At 37.5% G+C, this 21,292-nt stretch overlaps 1 protein-coding gene across 2 annotated transcripts in view; it reads left to right on the plus strand.

Moving 5' to 3' along the window:
* Positions 1-21,289, plus strand: part of RETREG1 (reticulophagy regulator 1) — a 62,597-nt gene extending 41,308 nt beyond the window's left edge. For both annotated transcript variants that reach the window (XM_031589229.2, XM_090137074.1), the window contains 6 exons: positions 9,323-9,449; positions 11,391-11,475; positions 12,022-12,159; positions 14,040-14,104; positions 15,008-15,134; positions 17,264-21,289. In XM_031589229.2, the coding sequence (XP_031445089.1) occupies positions 9,323-9,449; positions 11,391-11,475; positions 12,022-12,159; positions 14,040-14,104; positions 15,008-15,134; positions 17,264-17,775 (1,054 nt within the window). In that variant the 3' untranslated portion in view covers positions 17,776-21,289. The remainder of the gene's footprint in view (positions 1-9,322; positions 9,450-11,390; positions 11,476-12,021; positions 12,160-14,039; positions 14,105-15,007; positions 15,135-17,263) is intronic.
* The last annotated feature ends 3 nt before the right edge of the window (positions 21,290-21,292 follow it).

Below are 21,292 nucleotides of genomic sequence, written 5' to 3' on the forward strand. Positions count from 1 at the left end.
AGCTATTAAATACACGGATACAGATAACGTAATTTTGAGGGTGCAAAGAATAAAAGCTGTTGGTCAGTTTGTATAAAAAAGGAGGATGGTTGTATTTGTGTAGAGGCTGTAGAGCTTTGTTCACTGATTGGTTTCAGCTTGCTACAGTCTTTGTATTCCTCAGATACAACTGAATACTTCATACATCTTATCCCCTCTTCAGATTATGTCCCATATTAGAAAATATTCTGTCACCAGAGAATTTTATGAACACTATTATTCAAGGTGTGGCACTTGTCAATAGCCTGTTAGTCATACTGTGAATCTAGATATATAATAACCAAAGGAACGTATGCACAAATATACTTAATGCTTCTTAGGAAAGATAGTAAAAGGCTTAAGAGTTGTGAAGATCAGGTACCCACTTCTGCTTTGTTTGTTTATATGATCCCAGGCCGTAGCAGATGAAAAACAGTGAACAAGGATGTAGTCAAAGGTCAAGGACTGAAGTAGTTAAGATAACAACAATATTTTCCCCATTACATGTGAAAGTTGCTGTATTTTTTTTAAAAAAACAACAGCATAAAAAAATGACAATTCATGAGGAATCTACTGATGGTCAAGAATGTATAAAAGGCACTGTGAATACAGTTCTTCAGGCATGTACTGAAGTGTAACTAGCTGCATTAGAGCAATGTCTTTGTTGTTCTAATTGCTATTGTGTGCGTATTATCAAAAAGGATGGTGCACTAAACTGTTAGCCAGGAATCTTTGCTGACTTGGATTTAAAAAAAAGGCTCTTATTTTGACCTGTATTTTGAACCAGTTTTTTTGAGCTATAATCTCAGTGCACGACCTCTTTCACTATATACTTGGACTTCAGAAAAATGGAGATCTGGTTTAAAGTCAAATCTACATGGTATTTAATGACACATTTGTAATCACATAAGAGTAGTTGTGTTTTCTGCTAATATTAGCTAGTAAAGTGGAAAGTATTTGATATTGCTTTAATTGTTGAACTTGCTGCACAAATGCAGGCAGTGAGTGGTTAGGAGCTCTCAGTAATGCATCAGAGCAAATGGCTGCTGGTTTATACTGGTGAAGCCAAATGAAAACAGAACGACTTTCTTCATAGACCTTATGATATCATCCAAAGAAGTCATTATGATGCTTTTGCAAATTTAAAAATATTCTTTGTTTGGCAGTTGAAAATGTAATTTTTCTTTCTCATGCAGCCGCTGTGCAACTTAAGGAGTGCTCAGCTCATCTTTCCTAGCTGTTTGACTTTGAGAGGCCTTGAACTAGAAGTATCTTAGCTGAAGAATGTGGAAGCTGAAGGAAGAAAATGGGTTGAGTTTGTGAAAAGGGTTAAAAGAATTGACTTTGAAGAGAGACAAACAAATGTAAAAGAATTGCTTATAACAACTGGGCAGAGTTATTTAAAGTTCAGCAAACAGAACTTTATGCTCCTGTTGACAGAAAAAAAACTTCCTTACTTTTCTAAACAAAAATAGTGCAATAAAAATACCTCTTTTACATCACCGGTTTCTATTACAAATGGGAGGCTGACCTGGAAGATCCCAGCCCTTGTACTCTTTTGCTAAAAATACAGCAGCCCACTAAGAGTAGTAATAACATTACAGCTTCTACTAAATAGAAAGCGAGTCTGTAATAGTATTTATGTGACTCTGAAAGAGTCGTTTTCATGCAAAAGGCATCTGAAGAGTCTGTGCTGATTTAGTAAATCATGACTTTGAACTAACAGCACTTGACCGTCAGCTTACATTTCACATTCTGGATGACCTCAAACTGGAGTAGCCAGTATTCTTCTCAGGAGAGCAGGGCGAGAGTAGTGTAGGCCAAAGGAAGTGTTTCCCATCAGAGCTGACCTGTCACTTTGCTGAGGAGAGTCAGCATAGAGAAGCTGCACAGGAGAATGCCCCACATGTTAGTAGGAGTATATTTGCTAACCTAGCTGGACATTCAGCAAAAAACAACACTTAGGAGGCTGTGCTGTGTTGAAGAATGCTGGGTTCACCAGTTTGTATCTAATCACTAAGTAAAGAATATAGCTCCTTGACAATGCTTTCTAACACATCCAATGTTATAACTGAATGTAAGAGATAAATGAATCCTCTCCAAATAAAATCTTGGTAGTCATCTGCCTTTTTTTTTTTTTCTTTTTTCCTCAGGCAGCCTCTAGGACAAGATGAATTTCCCTATCTCTTTATAGAGTGTATTTTTATAATGATAGCATTGCTTTCTTTTTAAGACAAGTTTTTCTTGATGAGCAATATAGAGGGAAAAAAATATATATTTGTTTATGGGATTGGTATGGCTTAGCAACACAGTGGTGACAAGTTGTTCCCACGTGAGCCAAAGAGAACAAATGCTGTCACGACTTCAGTTTAACACGCTGTGCAGGAAGCTGATAGACACAGGGATGAAAGGTTGCATATATTTTGTTTCGTTGACAGTCACATGTGTTGACCAGTCTGCTGTGCAGGCCTCTGAGAAAAGCACATCCAGGCTTATCACGTGCTGGTCATTTAAACATACTTACTGTACAGCAATATTACCAAAAATAGAAATAAAAGGGGACATGTTGTTACTGAAAGCTGTGAAATAAAACTTTTATAAAGCTGCTTCTGGTATACCTTCCCTTCAAAAAAAAAAAAAATAACAGCTGTGATTAAAAAGAACAAATTTTGGGTGTCAGCAGAAGACTGATGAATGTTCAGAACAGTTTTAAAGTTTGAGTATCAGTGTTGCATGCTGTTGAATTAGTGTAGGTCTTAGAAATGATGTATTTGAAATACAAGAGAGATGGTAATTAGCATTCTTTTTTTATTGGGAAGTGTTGGTGTAACTCTTCAGGACTGATTTTTTTTTTTTTTTTAAATGAAAATGTGATTTTGTACATTTGAAAGATTCCACGTGTGCCTGATTCTTAGTAGTGAAAGGATGTTCAATGTGGTTGCTTAAAGGATGTATCTGCCACGTTATCACATCACACTAAGCCTTTGCAATATTTATAGATTAGCAGTGAGAAATAAAGCGCATACAGATATCTGCAAGCTGGAGAGATTTCTATAACAAATACAGACCTTGTAACAAAAAGTTTTAGGATGAAGGGGAAGTGTGAGAAGCAATGTATTTCTAGATGCTTGCTGTATTCCTCATTCTTTCAATTACAGAAGTAATTCTTCCATGAATCTCTTTGAAGAAAGTAGAATTTTACATGGTGTTATGATTTACATGGTGTACATGACATGGTTTAAATGATTCATTTAAATGGCAAGTTTTGTTGTCTGCGTCATAGCCACATGACACAAAAATAATTATTTTAGTATACTTAACTATTGCATAGGATCCAGAAGTGGCACAGGTTAAAACACAACTCTACATAATCACCTTTGAAACTAGCCATCTTGGTCATTAAGATGCTATGCCGTGAGTTCACTGGCATTTGCTATTATGTCTTTCCATGCAGTGCACATAGCATTTACAGATTGAGTATATTGTAGAGCACTAAGGCTCATCAATATTGCACTGTTTTCTACCACACACTTCAGTCATAGATCTTAGAGATTTTAGCATTCGTTCTTAATTCCACTTACTTGTAAGTTGCATTTTTTCTACTATTATACATTTTGGAGAGTAAAGGATAGCTCTTTTCACTTTGAGTATATGGTCAACTGAAATTTAAATTGCAGGGCCAGAGGGGCACGTTTAAGTATTTTTCAAAAACATTATCTAAATATCATTTAATAATCATTATCTCTGTCCCTGAATAATTTAGAAAACAATTTTTAAAATGCATTTTTGGTGTATGCCAGGTATGAAATGTTTCTTTCGAAGAAAGGTAACTGCACCATTATAGTCTTTCCCTTTTGCACTGTGGTGGTTCCTTTCATCCCAGGAGAGAACTGTGAAAGCCCTGAGAAAGTAAACCTTCCTGATCCAGTTTTGCTCACAGTTTATACACTTGATCTAATTTGCTCAAGTTTTATACTAAACTCCTGGTTGCCTTTGAGGTTTGTCCTTAAATATCATGTCCCTTATAGCAACAGCATTTTATCAGATGTTTATGCTCTGATATGACAGTAAATGCTCCTTAGAATTGGATTTCTATAAGCTCTAGATAGCAAGTTTAAAAAAAAAAAAAAAAAAAAAGCCAAATACAGAATAGCCATATTACCTATATTTTGATTTACATATCTTTGGTAATTTAACTTTGAGCTCTTCCATCCTGACAAACAGACTCTAAGTTCCACTTAAAATTACAGAGTCTGCACAGGTTTGAAGTGTGTGCATTTACAGCAGGGAAATGAAGCAGGATTGGAAGCACTATAATTATCTACTTCTCTGTTTATGTAGGTGCAGTCCTCCAGTTGCTACATCATGGTCTGCTCTGTGCCCGCTGCAGTTCTAAGTAGTGTGTATATGTGGGTATATACAAAACCATGTACACATAATTAAAAAAAATCCAGCACATCACGAAGAGATCTTGAAACCAGTAACATGAGAGCTACTGACCTTTCTGAGAGAAATGTGATGGGGCTTTGCTTGAACAGATGTCTAGATACAAACTGAGAGTATGACACCATCAGTCATATTTAGAGAATGTAATGCCACGGACTCTTCTGGCCAGTGTTTGTGACTGTGATGGGTTGAAGCATCTGGGGAGGGAGGGTGTGTTTTTGTACAGCTACAGGGAAACAGTTTATATATTTGCTCCATTTTAGGAATGACGTAGTAGTTAGAAGGATATGAGTAATTAGTTTTCTCTCTGAATGTCTTCAGTTTTACTGACAGTTCAGGCATAGAACTGTACTATTTTATTTAAAACTCGATATAAGTTAGGAGAGTATAAAATTTTCCTCTTTCTAAATGGTACACAAACTGTGAAGCTGTTCAGACACAGCTGGATACTTACATGCTCAGGGAGACGCTTTGGAACCTTGGAATTAGAAAATCTATTTTGGCAGGAAGGACAGGGTTCATGTTTAAGTCATTTATTAAAGTACTGTAACTACCGTTATGCTGAAGTACTTTCTTATGTTCTTGGTTGACTGATGTCATAGTCATGCACTCCACATTTATTATCCACAACAATTTATGGCTCTCTTTTTTTCCATTTTGTCTTTAAACACGAATTTACCATATGCATTCTTCAATGCATGTCAGCTTTTCATAGAATCATAGAATGGCTTAGGTTGGAAGGGACCTCAAGGATGTGCTGTTCCAGCACCTCACCACTCTCATAGTAAAGAACTGCCCCCTGACATCCAACCTAAATCTTTCCTCCTTCAACTTAAAACCATTTCCCCTTGTCCTGCAGTTATCTACCCTTTCAAAGAGTTGACTCCCCTCCTGCTTATAGGCTCCCTCTAGGTACTGAAAGGCTGCAATGAGGTCAACCCACAGCCTTCTCTTCTCCAGGCTGAACAAGCCCAGCTCCCTTAGCCTGTCTTCGTAGGAGAGGTGCTCCAGTCCCCTGATCATCTTTGTGGCCCTCCTCTGGACCCTCTCCAACAGCTCCCTGTCTTTCTTGTATTGGGGGCTCCAGACCTGGATGCAGTACTCCAGATGGGGCCTCACAAGAGCAGAGTAGAGAGGGACAATCACCTCCCATGTCCCTGCTGGCCACCCTTCTTTTGATGGAGCCCAGGATACCATTTGCCTTCCGAGCTGCAAGAGCACGCTTTTGGTCTGATGTAGGTTTAGTCTTTATCTGTTTCTACTAGAGCATTCAGGAAGCTCTATACCTTTGTGTACATACAAATACACATTGCACCCATATCTTTCCTTCTCACTCCCCCTACTGTTGTCCCTTAGTTCCATCTGACCTCTAGTGAGCACTGCCACTCACGTGGGGAGAGAGAACAAGGGACCACAGTGTCAAATGTTGCTGGGGCTGACAACTGATGGAAGATGAGAGCGAAAAGAGGCACCCCATGCATGACTGTAGTTGCCCAAGATCAGTACAAAACCTATAAAACATTCCCCCCGTATTCCTCATAAAAATAAAATGTGAACAGACAAAGGTTGCTCATGACTTCTTGTAGCTTAATGCTACAAGAAACTGACAAATATTATTCTGTGGAGCAAACTTAGTAGTGGGTTTGTAATGCTTTGAGCCAAACTTCACCTGTACAGTTGTCTCTCCATGCTTGGTTTCATCTTTGTCAGTGCACCACCAGCTGACCACAGACTATAGGCATCTGGCAGTACACTGTATTGCCCTGCAGCTCACACATTCATTTTCTCAGTCTGGTAAAAGAGAGAAGTGGTAGCAAGCAAGAGAGGGAACTCGGAGAACTTTCCCCACATGTTACATTGTTCCGCATAATTTGTGTATTCTAATTGTTACTGTTCTTCTCTTAGTGCCTTGTAGTGTCTCCTCCACAGTGATCTATATTGTCTTTATATTGGTGGTTAGTATATATGAAGATACTCTGCATTATTATTGCAGCTAATGCCTTCCTTTTTAAATTTTTTCTTCTATTTTTGCAGTTAACTTTTGACATTAGTAAACTAATTGCCTACAGTTGTCCTGTGTATTTCAAAGCTCTATTTTGAGAGCAGACATCAGTCCTACCCATTTCATCTCTTCCATTAAGTTCTGCTTTAATTGCCAACAGTGTTAAATAAAGGATAGAGCAAAGCGTATGAAATGACTTTGTAGTTCATAATACTGTCACTATAGTAGTTTTCAATCCTAGAATGAACAGGCAGGTCTTAAAATGCATATTAATGCTGTGTTACAAAGGCTGGAAGCGTTGTGTCTGCAAGATGAATAGCCTATCTATGAAATATCATTCTCATAAGACAAAATTCTAGCATAGTACTTTTCTCAAGTCTCCAACCATCAGTGAGGATGAATGTTGAAAACAGTATTGTGGATGTGTTGAGAACACAAAGTTCTTCGTTACTAACATCCCTAATTGCTTCTGCTGTGTTTCTTCCGAATCCTCCCTGAGTTATTGAATGCCTTTATATGTCCTATGCATGCAGTGTCCTGCATGGCTGGCAAATGTGTGTTCTCAGTCCTGCAGAAGTCACCTCATCTGAGACATAGGACTCTCACCCTATGATCTTCAGATACCCTATTTAAAATGGTTTATTTTTTCTTAAAGGGGAATATTCTCACTCTGAATATTCTGTAACATTAGAGGTATTTGCACTACTGCAATACAATAGGAAATACTGTACTGTAATAAATACAAGAATAACAGCAGGAATGGGACAACAGCTTGCGTTTTAAACTTTAACTGGTTTTACACTGGCAAAAAATTAGTTCTTCTAAAAGCTGTGTTCTTTGTTTCAGTATGCATACCATACTTTGAATGTGACTCCTTTAATACTTTGTATGTTCAGTGTAAAATGGCTCCCACACCTTACCCTGACACACATGGTGCTGTATCACCACCTCGTGGTGAAGTTGCTTTGCAGTAGTTAAATAGAGGCAGAGAGAAAGGTCGTCCACGTGTGTAAATAGACTTTTTTAACCAAAATCCTTCTTGACTTCTATAGAAAAGTGATGCTATCTAGTCCACGAATTTGAAAATAGGAAATGTTTAACCTCTGTTATGTTTGCAAAGCTGGTTCAAAGAAATTGAGAAGCCCACAGTGCAACAGAAGATCTGTAACATGCTCATGTAAAATAAGGATGGATGTCATGTGTAAGCAGGAAGAAGGCTTATTCCTGGCTTACAACTAAGTATGTAAAAATTCACAAATTTAAGTGCAGACAACAGATGGACCAAACTGTACAATTCACCAGAAGCCTGCAGCCCTCTTACCCTGCATATTTAGGAGTATAGGTTTTTTAAGAAAAAGTGGCCTTAGACTCATCAAGCACGTTGCTAAATTGGATGTCAGATAGGTTTTCCATTCGTTTCAGTCATTTTGGCTGAAATGTTAGCTGCAAGTTTCAAGGAGAGCTAAAGAACAGTGTTACTTTTGTGAAACACTGGATTTGAAATTCAGAGTTCAGTTTCTTCCTTTATCACAATTAGTAGAATATCTGGTATATCCCTGTGGGTTATTTAACTGAAAATATATAAATAGGTTTTTTGGTTTGTTTTTTTTTTTCACTAGAAATTAAAGTGAAATACATGTTTCTGCATATATTTAGCAAGCATGTGAATGGCTTTGTTATTAATCTGTGACCAGAAATCTGAAGCAGTCTAAAGCCTTTCTTTACATTTGACAACACAATGTACTAAACCATGTGGGCTGCATTATTTTATGTGTTCTCGTGATTCACTGATCAAGGTTTCTGCCTCATTCAGGCCACTTGACCATTTTAATTACCATCCCCTCAGTGCTGGGTTAGCACCTTGCCTGCTCCCAAAACTGTCTCAAAATAGCAGCATATAAATTCAGCCCTGCTATGAGAAGGTTATCTTTTCAGGAAACACCTGCATATCTCTTGTAGTACAGTACAGTTGTGCATGTAACTCTGAAGCAAATCACACCTTGAATTCCTCCCCATTTTTCTTCAACCATTATCTCCTTGGCTTTCTAAGTAAACTCATTGCTCTTGCTAATAAGACCTGCATCATCACAGCTTTTTCTTTATAGACTCAAAAAAATGAAAATAACATGAGGGAGCAATGTTTTTTAGACATTCTTTTTTAACCTTGGGGTTATGGGCACCTGCAGGTTTGTGAACTCGTTCCAAGGGATCTGTGAAATACTTTTGAGGACAAAGAAGCCAGTGTTGGTAGGGATCCATCTATCTTCTGAAAAATGTTAGGTGTTAAGTAAATGAAAATGCCAATAAGTCTGTCATTTTTGGGAACAAAACTCCAAAATAACGGGGCTATGAGGCTCAGCAGAATACAGACTGCAGTGCTGTTGTATGTGAATTCATTCTGAGAACGCCTCACAAAAATATAAGCATATGTTCAAATACTTGGAAATCTCCATAACTTTCCTTATACCAAGAAGTAAGCAATATTAACAAGTTCATGTTCCGAAATACAATAAAAGATAAATAAGAATGAACATAAATCATGGCTAATGAAGTATGACACAACAGTAGTAGGCTGTGTGTGCCTCCTGGAGAGGAGCTAGGCAAAAGCAACCAATCGAATAACTTCCTACTGAGAAAAGCTAAAATTCTCATGGACTCTTATAGCTTGTATAATGTCTAAAGAAAAAGTATGTTTAAAATACTCTTACCCTGCAGCATCCATTAGATAGCTGAAGGCTATATCTTTTCAAAATGGTTAGTTTGGAAGCCAATAGTGCTTCACGTATTTTCAGGCAACTTCAGTATTCATATGAGCTACAACTAAAGTTGTTGTGTATTTGTGTTCATTTTACTCAGCTGGGAAGTCATCAGTTCCAGGCAAGACTACAGACTTAGAATAAATCAGTGCCTTTCAGAAGCACTGATGAATTTATTTGTATTTCTTCAAGAAATGTCCCACTTCAAGGAACAAAACCCTGGCAAGGTAAGCACTGGAGAGTTAAAAGTGATAATTTGGTACTGTTGGATACAAAGGTGAGATAGATTTTAAAAAAGGAAAAAACACAGAAAAAGAAATCAAAACACATATTATGATGCATTCAGTCATGAGTTTCTCCTAAGTGCTCCCTGTGTGCAGAACACAGGTAGATAGATGATCAGTGAGAAAAGGTGTCCATGGTAAAGCTTAGCAATAAATTTCTACTCTTTCAGCTGCTGGAACCTCACCAGTCATTCTGTGGAAGGGAGATTTAAAGCATGACTATTTTATAAAACCTATAAAAAGCGGTCAATCAATCAGTAAATACAGCACCATTCAAAAACATATGTGTGGATTTTTTTTTCCAAATATTTGTAGTTTGCAGAAAGGGCTGTATTGTACGTATTACATGATAAAAGAGAATTCTTCATATTTTAGTGTGATAATTCTTCTTCTATACAGCTTCAGGCATTTGGTGCTCTTTTTCTGGAAAAACTGAGCTGTAGAACACAGTTCATGAAGAAGAAAGCAAGAGCAGGGTTTATTCTTTCCTAATGGGAAGAGAATGATTATGTAGTTTCTAGTCCAGTGTGAACCAGCACTCTTTTTCAAAGAAAAAAGTAAATAAATGTAAGAACATATAGTACCAATAGCACTGGGAAAATGTAGATTTTGCTTTTACATTTTTATTGCTAATCATAAAAATGTAGAAGGAGATTAGGGTATGTATTTTTTTTCTCTTTTGATCGCAATTAAAAATGCTACAAAATTCTTCATGAAAGCCCTTAAGAATAAACAAATTGGAAGCACATGGTACTACACAAGAATATTAGGAGTTCAGACTGAAAATACCAGTGAACAGGAGGGTCAAATACATTTGAAAGGTATATGAATTATAAAAACACATGCAAAAAAATTCTGGCTAGGATGATGAGGTGATGTTTAAAAGAAGTTGGAGTATACTGAAGTAAGGAAATGCAATATTCGTATACCCAGTACTATAATTTTGCCCTGTATTAATGTGACAGAGTAGCTATATCTTTAAGATAGGTCTAATCCTGATTTAGAAAAGTTGATTTTAACAGCATGTTTTCCTTTCTTTTTCCTGACTTTGTTCTCTGAGCTGTATCACTATTTTGCAGTATAATTATAAGCACATTAGCTGTGTGCAAAATTTCTTTGAATGAGCAATTCTGTTGCAGTTCAACTCTAAAGCAAATGAATTTTTACTGTAAACTTTTAACAGATCAGTTCTGTACTCAATATTGTGCTTTGCAGAAAGATGGCTCTGGGCAGCCTGGTCTGGTGGTTGATGACCCTGCCCATGGCAGGGAGGTTGAAACTAGATGATCGTTGTGGTCCTTTTCAACCCAGGCCATTCTATGATTCTGTGCATATCTCAGTTACAGCAGAAGCTGAATCTCAAATTTTCTATTTAAAATTCAACTCAGTCTTGTCGTTATGGGATGTTAGGGTGACCAGCAAGCATCAGAACAAATTGGTTGTGTGAAATAATATAACAGAACTATATAACTTACAAAAGGATTTCTTGCTTTTTTGGATGTATGCACTGTTAAATTGACCTAGCAGTTGGTTTTGTTTCTTGCATATTAAGTGTTAAGCCATTTTTGTGTAATGAAGGCAAAGTAATTTCTCATAATTTTAGTAGTTACTGAGCCTGTGACTAAAAATAGCAGGTTTTTTATCATAGAAAAGGAAATACATTCTGACTAGCAAAAAGTGCACTGTTTTATGCTTATTTGCACAGGAAGTGTTAACGCATTTCCTAATTAAAAACAAAAAAAAAAAAAAGAAAAAAAAACCCTATTTTCCACTGCATTCTAGATTCATTTGAAATGCAACATTCTGGAGAATTTTTCTTTGCAAAATGATATAAATGTTTATAAAAATGGAAATGCTAATGGCCAATTTTCATGTCTTTGTCAGTTTTGCCTACTAGTCTGCAGTGTATGTACATTTTTCACTGTCTTGGGAAGTTACATTCCTGGAGTTGTCCTCTCCTATGTCTTGTGTAAGTATGGTCTCTTTTCCAATCACAGTTTATGTGTGTGGTTTGTTCATTATTTGGTCTCTGTATAGAGACTATGTTTTATTTATAGTTACACATACATGCATATATACACATGTATATATGCATACATAGATGTAAATTCTGACAAATGTCATTTGCTCTTTGGAAGACAGCTTACAGGTTTCTTCAGCTTGTTGATTCTGGCATAATGTTGCATAGCCATGTATCTCAGATAGGGATGTTAAAATCAGACTAAATCAAGATGATGATAAATGTTACAGTGATCATAAATTGTCCCTTGCTGGAGCTAAGAAGAATGTCATTTGGTGTGAATACCATGGTATTGTTTTGTGGTGAGTAGGAGTGGCTCCCAGAAGATGGATTTATTAAGAGTTTGTCAGACATGGGCATTTCAATGTGTGTTATCTTATGCAAAATTAATTATATTGTGTAGAATTAATAATACAATGCATTGTTTAATCTTTATTTATTAACTTTTTATAAAGCAATACTTCAGTGCATTTTCTCTTTCTGTCCTTATCACAGTATTGTGTGCCTTTTTATGTCCCTTCCTCAAGTGCAATGAATTTGGACAGAAATTATGCAACAAAGTTAAGTCTGTTCTGATGAAACTAGATTTTGGAATAGTGGAATACATCAACCAGAAGAAAAAAGAGAGATCTGGTGAGTAACTAAGTGCAGTCCCAAATAATGCATTTCTGTATGCAGATGTGTCACATTGTTTGCCTTGCAAACAGTTTGACATGTCCTGTGAAGCCAAATGTAAAGGTGTTTCTTACTTTGAACCTGGCTGTCGTTAGCTTAATGAATGGTAATGTATGTCAGACATCTGGGTATAGGGACAAAAAAAAAAAAAAGAAAAAAAGATTTAATGGAGGGAAGCAAGGCAGGACTGATGGTTCTCTTCATATGTGATTAGCTGTACTGCTTGTAGATTTTCAGAAAAAAAGCCTACTTGATATAAGGTATGAAATGTCTATTTCTATTTAGATAAGGCAAACTCATCCAGGAGAGAGAATGACTCAAGAGCACAAAACTGTACACCACAGGATTTTACTAAGAGACTGAGCTCTGTTCTAGCATCTGTATCTGCCTTGTTTTACTCCCAGCAGCAACAAGAAAAATGAGATGTTTTCTTCCCCAAATACTCAGTAAGCATTTAAGAATTATAGTAGGCCATTAGCTTGAAATTATTCAAAGTTTTTAGTCAGACCAGGGAGAAATCAGCTTAAAACAAAATCTCACCTATCTCACTCGAAATTCTTACAACCTCAGAAACCTTTGGATTTAAATTATAAAGCAATTTCAGGAAAAATATTTTAAGTGAATGAGGTTGTCTTAAGTTTGTTTTTGTAAGTGCTAGTTATGATTGTTAAAACTTCACAGTTGTAGTCATTGTTTGCAGGTAGCCTAAACTTTTTAGTCAGCGTTATCTTAGTAGATTTCATATCTGCTTTAAAATATGTATTTCTTACAGCAGTTAATTGTATAATTTCCTGTTCCTAAACACAGTGAGAGGAACCAGCTGCATTTTTTTGTTTCTCTCACATGTAGTGAAATAGTTGTTGGAAATAAGGAATAATGCATTGAATTGTTTCTTTTATGCATTGTTCCACCTTGTTCTAGTTTTAAGTGAATCTGGCAAAGAGAAAGATTAAGCTGTTGTTTCATAAATTTCATAAGCCAGTGCTGGAAAAATGGGCCAGTTTAGAGTTCTTTCCTGCCTCTCATCCTGGAGTTTAATTTAACCCAGGCAAACTCCCTGCATTTTTTAACCACTTGGCTTCAGCTCATGAGTTCACACGTCCTTGTACTGGCACAAGAGAAGAAGCAGCAAGTTGCAAAAACAGCCAATCAACAATAACATGACTGTGCTTTCCAGTGATACTGGCTTATATTAGTTTAAAATATTCACCAGGTTATTCTCAGACAGAGAGGAAATTAGGTGAAAATTGTGTTTCTGTTCATCTGCTAGGAGCAACATTCTGCCAAACATCACAGGATACTTTGTATGCATGTTTGCATAGAAATGTTATGAAAGCAGAGTAACTGGGTGTAAAAAAGAAAAAAAGAAAAAAGAAAAAGGAATGAATATTTCATGCAGTTATCCAAAAAACTGTATGTTTTCAGGTAAAAGTAATGTAATGTGCTGGCGTAACTGCACTGCCTGTTTTAACAGTATGTTGCAATTGCAGCTTGTACTGGCAGCATAGTTTAAAAGGTAAATATATATTGCTGAGGACATATTACGTTAATGTGATCCAACAGAAGCTTCTGAAGGAAGTACAATGCAGATAAATAAATGTGTTTGAATGAATTTCAGAGCAGCATTCTCTCTTCTGCCTTGGCTGCTGCCCAATATATTTTAATAGATACCGAGCCTTTTACCCAGCCTTTTTTCTCACCTCCATAGCATATTACATAAATGATACCTATATCAACAGGTGACAGTTTGCTGTACTACCTAAATTGTGTGATAGAGAGCACATACACAGTCTGGAAGTCCATTGTCGTGAGTAGGATAATTTCTTTTTTTCTTTCAGAAACAGCAAAAACAAAAGCCACAGAAGATGACAGTGAATTAGACATATCAGCCCTGTGTCCTAAGGTGACTTTTTTCAGTCAGCCATATCTTCTTTTTAAAATCTATATAGATAATATCTAGACTACTATCTAGATCAGTGTGTTTATTTTGTACTGGCTATAGAATGATTAAACTAGACTTTCATAGCAAGGGCAGCTGTTTGTATTTGCAGAAGTGAAACTGCAGCTAATTTTTAAAAATTAAAATATAAAAGGGAAATGCATAGAAACTCTACATAATTTGTCAGATACTTATTTAATCATTTGTCAGATCGTTTTCAATAATAGTATAAATCAGTGTATTATCTACAAATATCTTTCCAAGTATGTATGAGAACATTCTAATACCTCCTTTTTTCTCAATACGTATGGCAGACAACTTTTACATTATAATCAGAACATCAGTTGTTAAAAAAGCAATTAGATTTCTAGAAATTCTGATACAGTGTTGGATTGGTCATGTGTAGAGCCTGACTTTGACAGTGATCACCTTGAAGGAGTTTTAATATTCTCAAATTTATATATAACCGGATAAAAAGTTGTAGTAGACATAACTGAACACTGATAAATTCTTACAGGATAAGGAGTTAAGATTTGGCTGTGTTTCAGATATCTTGTGGATAATGTTTTTGTTTTCATTCGATGCATTTCTTTATATTTATGCATATGTTGTATTTGCAAGTTTATTTTGATTTCATTACAGTAAGATATTAAGAATAAGTAATTGGAATTTCCTATGCTTTAGCTGAATATATTCATGAATTAAGAAGACGGATGGTTCATTTCTAAGTCTTCTGTAATATTATTTTAATATTTCTACCATTAAAACTTAAATAAAAGATAGTGTATAGTGCTGTGATATGCAGGATACTTCTTTTTCAGTATCTTAACATTGGCTTCCTGTGTGAATGTTTGAATTTATATGTAGGTTAGTCCTGCAGTTGTTGCCAAAGAGCTGTCAGTGTCTGACACAGATGTATCGGAAGTATCTTGGACTGATAATGGGACCTTTAACTTATCCGAGGGGTATTCTCCACAGACAGACACATCTGATGGTATGTAACAGCTTCATCTATTTTATCAGCAAATTGCAATCTTGTAAGTTACCTGAAAACTATTAGCGAATTTGAGAACAGAAGTGTTCGGCCTTTTTTGGTTTGTTTTCACTTGTTTGCTTATTTGTTTGTTTTTCAATACTGAATTTAAATTTCATTCTAGTGTTTATTTTGGATACAACTTCTATAAGAGCTGTCTTCACCTTAAAAATATTGAAGCACATCACTAGGCATCTAAACATATAAGTAGCAGTGAGTAAAACAGATGCATCCAAATATGTGCCAGATCTCTTCTACCAGGCCTATTAAGCAAGTAAACATTTTAAGTTAGTATCAGTTCTTTTAAGAAAGAAGTGTATACTTTGAATGGCTAAACAGACAATTAAAGACAGTCATGAGCCTAAATGAGACATTAAGACCAAGACTAAGAAGAGATCCTCAAGCAATTGTCTTGATCTTGTCTGGAACTTAGAAGCTCAGGCTTTTTACAGACCAAGCATTCAAGTTGTACTAAGCTTGAATAAATACCAAGAATAACGGTAGTTTGGTGTAAAGCTTTGTGTAGATTTGTTGCTCTGCTGATCTTGCACCTTTCTTCTAAGAAATTCACTGAAAATGGCAAGTAGGATGATATTACATAGTCACATTATAAAGGCCAAATTAATAACATAAATTATTTTGCTAATATTTTGAGTTATAAATGGCCTGCATTGCATGATCATAAAATTGTAAATTGGGATGTCTTCAAAGATGCTTCCTGTCTCATTGCCCCCAGCTAGTACTGCTACATTGGTTATTCCATCCCAGTTGCAAGACTGCACAGTTCTGAACTTCATAACATTCCCTTTCATTTCTCCAGCCTAATGAGGTTTCTCACCTCCAGAATATTAATTGCATCCCAGACCAGTTTCTTTCTGTCCATCAATTTGCTGAGAGTGCACTCCAACCCGTCATCCACATCATTAATAAAAACTTTGAACAGTGTTGGCTGCAGTGCCTTTCAGAGGCACTACCACTAATTGGCATCCAGTTGGATTTTGTGTCAGTAGTCACAGCCCTGTAAGCCTTGCAGTTGAGCCAATTTTCCATGCACCAAGCAGTTCACCTACCCAGTTCACTCACCAATTATGCTGTAAGGAAATGTGGGAGAGCGTATTAAAGGCCTTGCTAAGTGAAAAATAAAAAACATCCACTCTTCTCCCCTGCGGAGCACCTCAGCAAACTGGACATACCCACAAGCATGAGACCAGATTGGATGAGTTCAAGGACTGGCACATTTCTTCTCAAAGCTCTCTGCATTTGAGCTGCCACTTTGCATACAACACAGCCCTTCCTCATCAGCTTTCCAGCCTCTTTTTCCAAAAGGAAATGAAGAAAATGATGTATCAGAGCTTTAGGATTCTCTTCCTTAGCCCTTATGAAAGCTCATATTGCTTGTTTTCATAGAAAGTAAGTTCAAATTGAATATTTTTTGCTTTCTCATTCAGATACTGCCTAGCAGTATTAGCTCAAAGTATTCCCTTATGCTCATTCAGGTGTTTTCCACAAGCCATGTATTGTAGTCAGTATGCTTTACACATTTCTAAAAACATGCCATTAAAGCAGTCAGTAAAATCTAATTTTTTACTACTTTGCATTCTACTTGTATCCACTTGAATACATGAAACCATACTGGTCATCTGTAGTTTCTCTTATTTTCTTCAAACAATACTGAAAGGAGTTGTTCTCAAGCAGTTTTTCAGATCTCCACATAAATATTGTAAAATGACTTCAGGCAGAAAATTTTAATGTTGTTTTCCCACTGAAATGGGAAATGCAATATATCTAAGTGCTTGGTTTATTTTTTTTTGTTCCTTTGTTTTACATTTTAATCATTTTTAATGGGATTGCAATGATTTCCTCACACGGTATGAATTCAAATTCAAAGTCAGGTTGGTAGCAGGCGATACGAAGTACCAGGTTTTTATTTTATTTTAGATGTAAGATAAAGCTCCGCTGTGTTAAGACTACGGAAGATTATGGAATAATAAATGTATTCAAAGTTACAAATTGCATTTTTAGATACGGCTGCATTTTGGAGGAAGCCTTTCTTGTTTGCTAACAGTTTCCCTCTGTTAATCCTGTGATAGATTTTGACCGACCTAGTGATCACGAAGAAGCTTTCGCTAGAGATCTCTCAGAATTCCCTTCTTTAGAAAATGGTGCAGGAACAAATGACGATGATGACTCGAGCATCGGTATGCCCATCCAGCAAAACAGAAACAAAGAACAAATGTCTTTAAAGGCGGAGCGTTCTTCCAGACAGAGTAAAGAGAGACCGTCCACCGCAGGGCTCTCCTTGCCTTTGACCAGTGACCAAACCTTTAATTTAATGAGCGGTATTGCTGGGGATGTCATCGCTGCCGCGGTGACTGCTGCCATCAAAGACCAGCTACAGTCTGTGCAGCCAGCTCCCTCACGCCCGGCGCCCAGCTTGAGTGAGGAGACAGACACCGAGGAAGCCGATGATTTTGAACTGCTCGACCAGTCAGAGCTTGAGCAGATTGAGAAAGAATTGGGACTTTCACAAGGCCAAGAAGCAGAATCCCAGGAAAAAAAGAAGTCTTCAGGCTTCCTTTCACATCTGCTTGGAAACCATTAACCTGGGAATTGCAGCTGGTGACATAAAGGAAATGAAACATAGAACACACACAAAAATCAAATGCAAAAAAAGGAAAATTCTGAGCTGTAAGCTTTAACTATCACGTTAGATGTGTTGTAATAATTTCCCTTATGCAGAGTGAATTAACTGGATAAATATCAGCTGATACTGATAGTTTAATGTTTCTGGTAGTTATACCTCACTGTAATAGCATGGAAATGAATTATCTATCCACTGTTCGGTCGCAGATGTGTGTTGGAGGTCAGTTGTTCAAAAGGATTGGGGGAGAGGTTTTTTTACCTTATGCCAAACATGCATTTTGGGGTCCTGAGCCAAATTTTCAACATCGGCAATTGATTTACTCATAGTTGCCAACCATGTAATACAATTAATGGTTAACACAGCAAGGATGAGTTATCAGAGGATCGCAGTGAGATTAACTAAATCTCACCTCCTTCAATCATGGCAGGAAGTATGAATCCCTGCAGTTCCTGTTATGTATAGTGCATCTCCTACTTAAGAATGCATTAACCAGCGGAAGTCTGGTTTAAATGTGTGTGCAGCACTATTGGAGAACTTTATTTAACACTTAAAAAACTTTGAGTTATATTGGATATGGTGATGCATTTCCACATTCTTTGCTGTTTTAGGCTTGTAGAGTTGTGAAGTGGCACGCTATGTGACTGACCACCTGCTGTGTTCCTTCAGAGTCTGGCCCTTGGCAGTATTGCCTGTGTAAAGTCAGCCAATACATTTTTATAGATGAGTTACTGTGTAATCTGAACAGCCTTTTGGGGAGCAGGTGGGATAGTTATTGTTTGGACTAGGGAAGATATAAAAGTTAGAGGTGAAGAGAAGGGCTTTTTTAGCTGCCACTTGCATAATTCCAAATGTTGTGGGGTTTGTTTCTGTTTTGTTTGTTCATTTGGTTTTGTTTTTCCCTGTAACAACTGCCATCACTTTCAACAAAAGTTGTACAAGCTGGATCTTGTGAGATACTTAAAGTACTTAGTGATTTGCTATGGAAGACACTCAGAGTCTTTTTCCTGGCATGTAATTTAAAACAAACAATCAAACAAAAATGAACTTGTTTCAGTGATTGACCATTTTAAACTCCACACATGCTCAGTGAATGGCGTGGGATCTTAAGCAGGTTATTCTTTTAACTTTTCCTGGGGCTTCTTCGTTCACCTTTAACAAAATCAAATTGTAATACCACACAACAGTAATCAAAGAAATAGGAAGAAGTAAAGTTAGTTTTTCTACTGTGACATAAACTGTTAGCAAAGTGGAGGGACCATGTCAGCTGCTACTACTGAAGTGATTTTCCATTTGCTGGCATTTTAAGAGGCGAATATTGTCATCTAGGACCCTCAGAAAGTTCAGCAACAGAGTATAAGAATTTCCACTAATGTGTATGTGTTGGTAAACCTGTGTTTGAAGTTAACTCCATTCTAATTACTTTTTCTTTTCTTGAGGTGAAAAGGTAGGCAGATGGCCAAACAGATTGTAGCTAAAGGAAAGACGCTGAGAATTTTTGACACTAGCTTTATCGTCGCTTGTGCTTTTGTGTCAGTAATGCATATTGACCGTGTTTGCTGTCTTTTACCAGTAAAAAAGTGAGCCTGTGCCTTCATTATCAAATCCATTTCAAGATAAGTGGATGCTGGATATAGATCACCCAAGTTGCTAATTTGAAATTATAGCATCTTACCATTAAAAGCAAGTTTCTGAAAATTATTTAAAAAACATGGCCACGTTGCTTTCACACTGTTAATTGTTAAGTTTCCTTTTCAGCTTCCCCCAGCCTGTCCTTCCCATCTGGAAAAATAGAAAGAAAGAAAGCTTTTGCTGGGAAATCACGAAGTTTAAAGGCCGTTTATGTTTCTTAGGCAAGAACATTGTGTCCTTTCTGCGTGTACAGGGCAGTAGATACAGTGAGAAGCCTACAACTCCCAGGATGCTGATGGGACTTTGCAGAGCTCCTAGACAAGGTGTGCTCTCTGAACAGGGGTGCTGGTGCCCAGGGAAATGACAGGCTGCAGGATAGGGGAGGCTGGGGAGGCAGCAGTCCTTTGTAAGCTTCGCTGGAGTGGGTGGGTGAGAGTGCCTGTCAGCGATGGCATTGCAACAGCGTGCACTTTATTGTCATTTTATGAAGAATACTTGTGGTCATGAAAGTACCTAACACTGGGTGCTCTTCTAGGAGAATAAATTAGATCAAGGAGGATTAGCCGTTGGAGGAGTTTATTGGACTTTTTGTAAATGATCCATTTTCTGGTGTCAACGTAGATCAGTTTTTCTCCGATGAAGTGTGAGTCTCAATTTTTTTACAGAAACTAATAGCAAAACTTGAGCAAGCAAATCATTAAAGATCAGGGACATTGTTGCTTATTTGAGTGTCTGGAATTTATCTGTTCTCATGGTAGCTGATTATATAGTATTTTTTATGCAAGCCCCTAAGTACTGTGTAATGGGAAGGAGGTCATTTTGTAGCATACAATATTCCTTCTAAAGTAGAGGAAAGATGTTTATTTTCTGTGGAATGTCTCTGCTCCCAAACAAGGGCTGGTAGGAAACCCTCTGCTCAGCCACAGTACATTCCACAAGAGTTGGATAGCAGAATGCAAAGGAAATATTTCTCTCTTCTGTAACCCTTCCACCCTGTTTAGTTGGAAATAACTTCAGAAGCCTTCATTAAGCTATATTCTAGCAGCAGCTACAACGTAGCCACTATGTACAGCTCCGGTCACATCAACTGCCCCTGGTTCAACTTGTCTCCTCGCTAACCTTTGTCATCGTCTTCTCATCTTCCAAAATGAAATACAAGGGCAGGGAGAAGGCCCAGTGAGCACGAGTAGGTTGTGGCCTTGAAGCCTGTGTTTGTGATGCTAAAGGCCAGCTTTTGGGCGCTTTCCAGGCCAACCCCAGCACGGTCAGGCTGTGGAGCATGGAGGCGAGCTCACTCTGAGCTCGATGCCATGGGATCTGCCCACGTGGTGCCCTGACCCCACTTGAAAACCTACCCACGTGTTCCTACACCTCAGTATCAGACTGGGCTGTCAGCACTGAATCAGGACTTTATGCACATGAAGTGCAGGGCGAGAGCACCTCTCTGCACTGCGTGCTGTCCTGATGCCCCTCTGGGCACTGACCCATGGCTTTCCAGCTGAAAGCAGCACAGGAAGGGAACTCATTTGGCCCGAAGCGGTAGGATCCCAAACCGCTCTTGTTCCCTGGTTTGCTTTGGTTTGCACTTTTCCAGACTCCATCTCAGCACTCTGAGCGCACTTCCCCCGCAGTCCCAGTGTGTGTTGGCAGCTCACCGGTGCACGGCACTCTGTGAGCAGCACCTCCATAGCGGGTAACCAGAAACTGGAGCGTTACAAATCATCTGTGTTTGAAGTACTTCACAGCACTTTACCTGGCTTGGTTACTATTTTGTAAACATGGGATTATTATATTGATTGTTTGTAAGACCATTTAATAAATATGTGTTAGTTTTTATCTTTCATTA

The sequence above is a fragment of the Phasianus colchicus genome, chromosome 3, assembly GCF_987193195.1.
Source record: "Phasianus colchicus chromosome 3, bPhaCol1.hap1.1, whole genome shotgun sequence".
NCBI lineage: Eukaryota > Metazoa > Chordata > Aves > Galliformes > Phasianidae > Phasianus > Phasianus colchicus.